Below are 1,311 nucleotides of genomic sequence, written 5' to 3' on the forward strand. Positions count from 1 at the left end.
TCTAGTAGGTTGATATGCTGCTCAAGAAACATATCAATTATCAATCTTTTGTGGAAATTGTTAATTTTTAGAAAGCTAGAAACAGAAAAGTAAACCGCCGATTTCAAATGGAAATCTTTTGTAACATCATCTTTACTCTCATTTTTGATTAACTTGCTGCATTTTTTAATTAAAAAAAAAAAAAGTTTATCCCTCTCTTACTGACCCCAAACCTTTGTAGGATAGTGTATTTTGCTACCGATTTCCAATGACATTCTCACCTGGGTCTTGGAATCAGGTCGCAGCCAGGACAGGGTGCCGTCACGGCGTAGTTCAGCCATTTTAGCGTTCAGCTTGTGGGCCAGGACAATAGTGAGAGGCATACACTCCTCGGTCTCATCAGTGGCATAACCGAACATCAAGCCCTAAGAAGCAAAGTACTCAGTCAATCCAGTAAAGATAAGATTCGCCAATTCACATCCTGGCATATGAATAAAGAAAGTCGTTATCTAGCGCTTACTTGGTCTCCAGCTCCAACATCCTCTTCACTGCGGTCAAGGTGAACCCCCTGAGCAATATCTGGTGACTGCTGCTCAAGAGCCACAAGCACATTGCAGGTCTTGAAGTCAAACCCTAAAAGTACAATAAAAAGCTGATTAATTCTACCCTAAATCCAACTGGCAGCTAATACAAAATCATAAACCCACAGATTATGCAGTGTCATAAGTTATGCAAGTATTATGGCAGCATAGTAGCACTCTTTCCCCTGACATTTAGTGCTGCTATACCTTTGGAAGAGTCATCGTATCCAATGTGCTTGATGGTGTCCCTGACAACCTTCTGATAATCCACGACAGCACGAGAGGTGATCTCACCGGCAAGTAAGACCATTCCGGTCTTGGCAACCGTCTCTGCCAGGACAGATAGAAGGGGGTTAGAGCACACAGTAAAAAGATTCAAGTTGCAAGCATGGAGAAAAGCGTGCAGGTAAGCATAATTTGACACTCACCACATGCTACTTTGGCATCAGGATCCTGTTTGAGGTGGGCGTCCAACACAGCGTCACTGATCTGGTCACAAATCTTATCTGGAACAGAGGAATGAGAGGTGTAACCATTTAATCAGCCAATTAGAGCATAGAATTCAGGTTAAACGATAACCAAGATAAATGGCAACCGCCTCCAAAGGCATAACTGGATTTTGGATTTGCTTAACTCAAACACGTTAAAATGGCAAGCTTGGGATATATTGTAAAAAAAATTGTGTTATATTGCGTGTATATATTTATAAGATAACGGACCTTTTTTTTTTTTTTTTTTTTTTTTTTTAATT

The 1,311-nt window shown here is 40.5% G+C and overlaps 1 protein-coding gene across 1 annotated transcript in view; it reads right to left on the bottom strand.

Annotated features, from left to right (window-relative positions):
• Window positions 1-197: 197 nt before the first annotated feature.
• The window catches only part of LOC107562541 (S-adenosylmethionine synthase-like), a 5,748-nt gene continuing 4,634 nt past the window's right edge, over window positions 198-1,311 (bottom strand). The window contains exons 2-5 of the mRNA XM_016247177.1: window positions 989-1,066; window positions 768-890; window positions 500-612; window positions 198-404 (exon numbers count right to left, since the gene is read on the bottom strand). Of these exons, the coding sequence (XP_016102663.1) occupies window positions 198-404; window positions 500-612; window positions 768-890; window positions 989-1,066 (521 nt within the window). The remainder of the gene's footprint in view (window positions 405-499; window positions 613-767; window positions 891-988; window positions 1,067-1,311) is intronic.

The sequence above is a fragment of the Sinocyclocheilus grahami genome, unplaced genomic scaffold, assembly GCF_001515645.1.
Source record: "Sinocyclocheilus grahami isolate Dianchi unplaced genomic scaffold, SAMN03320097.WGS_v1.1 scaffold828.1, whole genome shotgun sequence".
In the NCBI taxonomy this organism is placed as follows: Eukaryota; Metazoa; Chordata; class Actinopteri; order Cypriniformes; family Cyprinidae; genus Sinocyclocheilus; species Sinocyclocheilus grahami.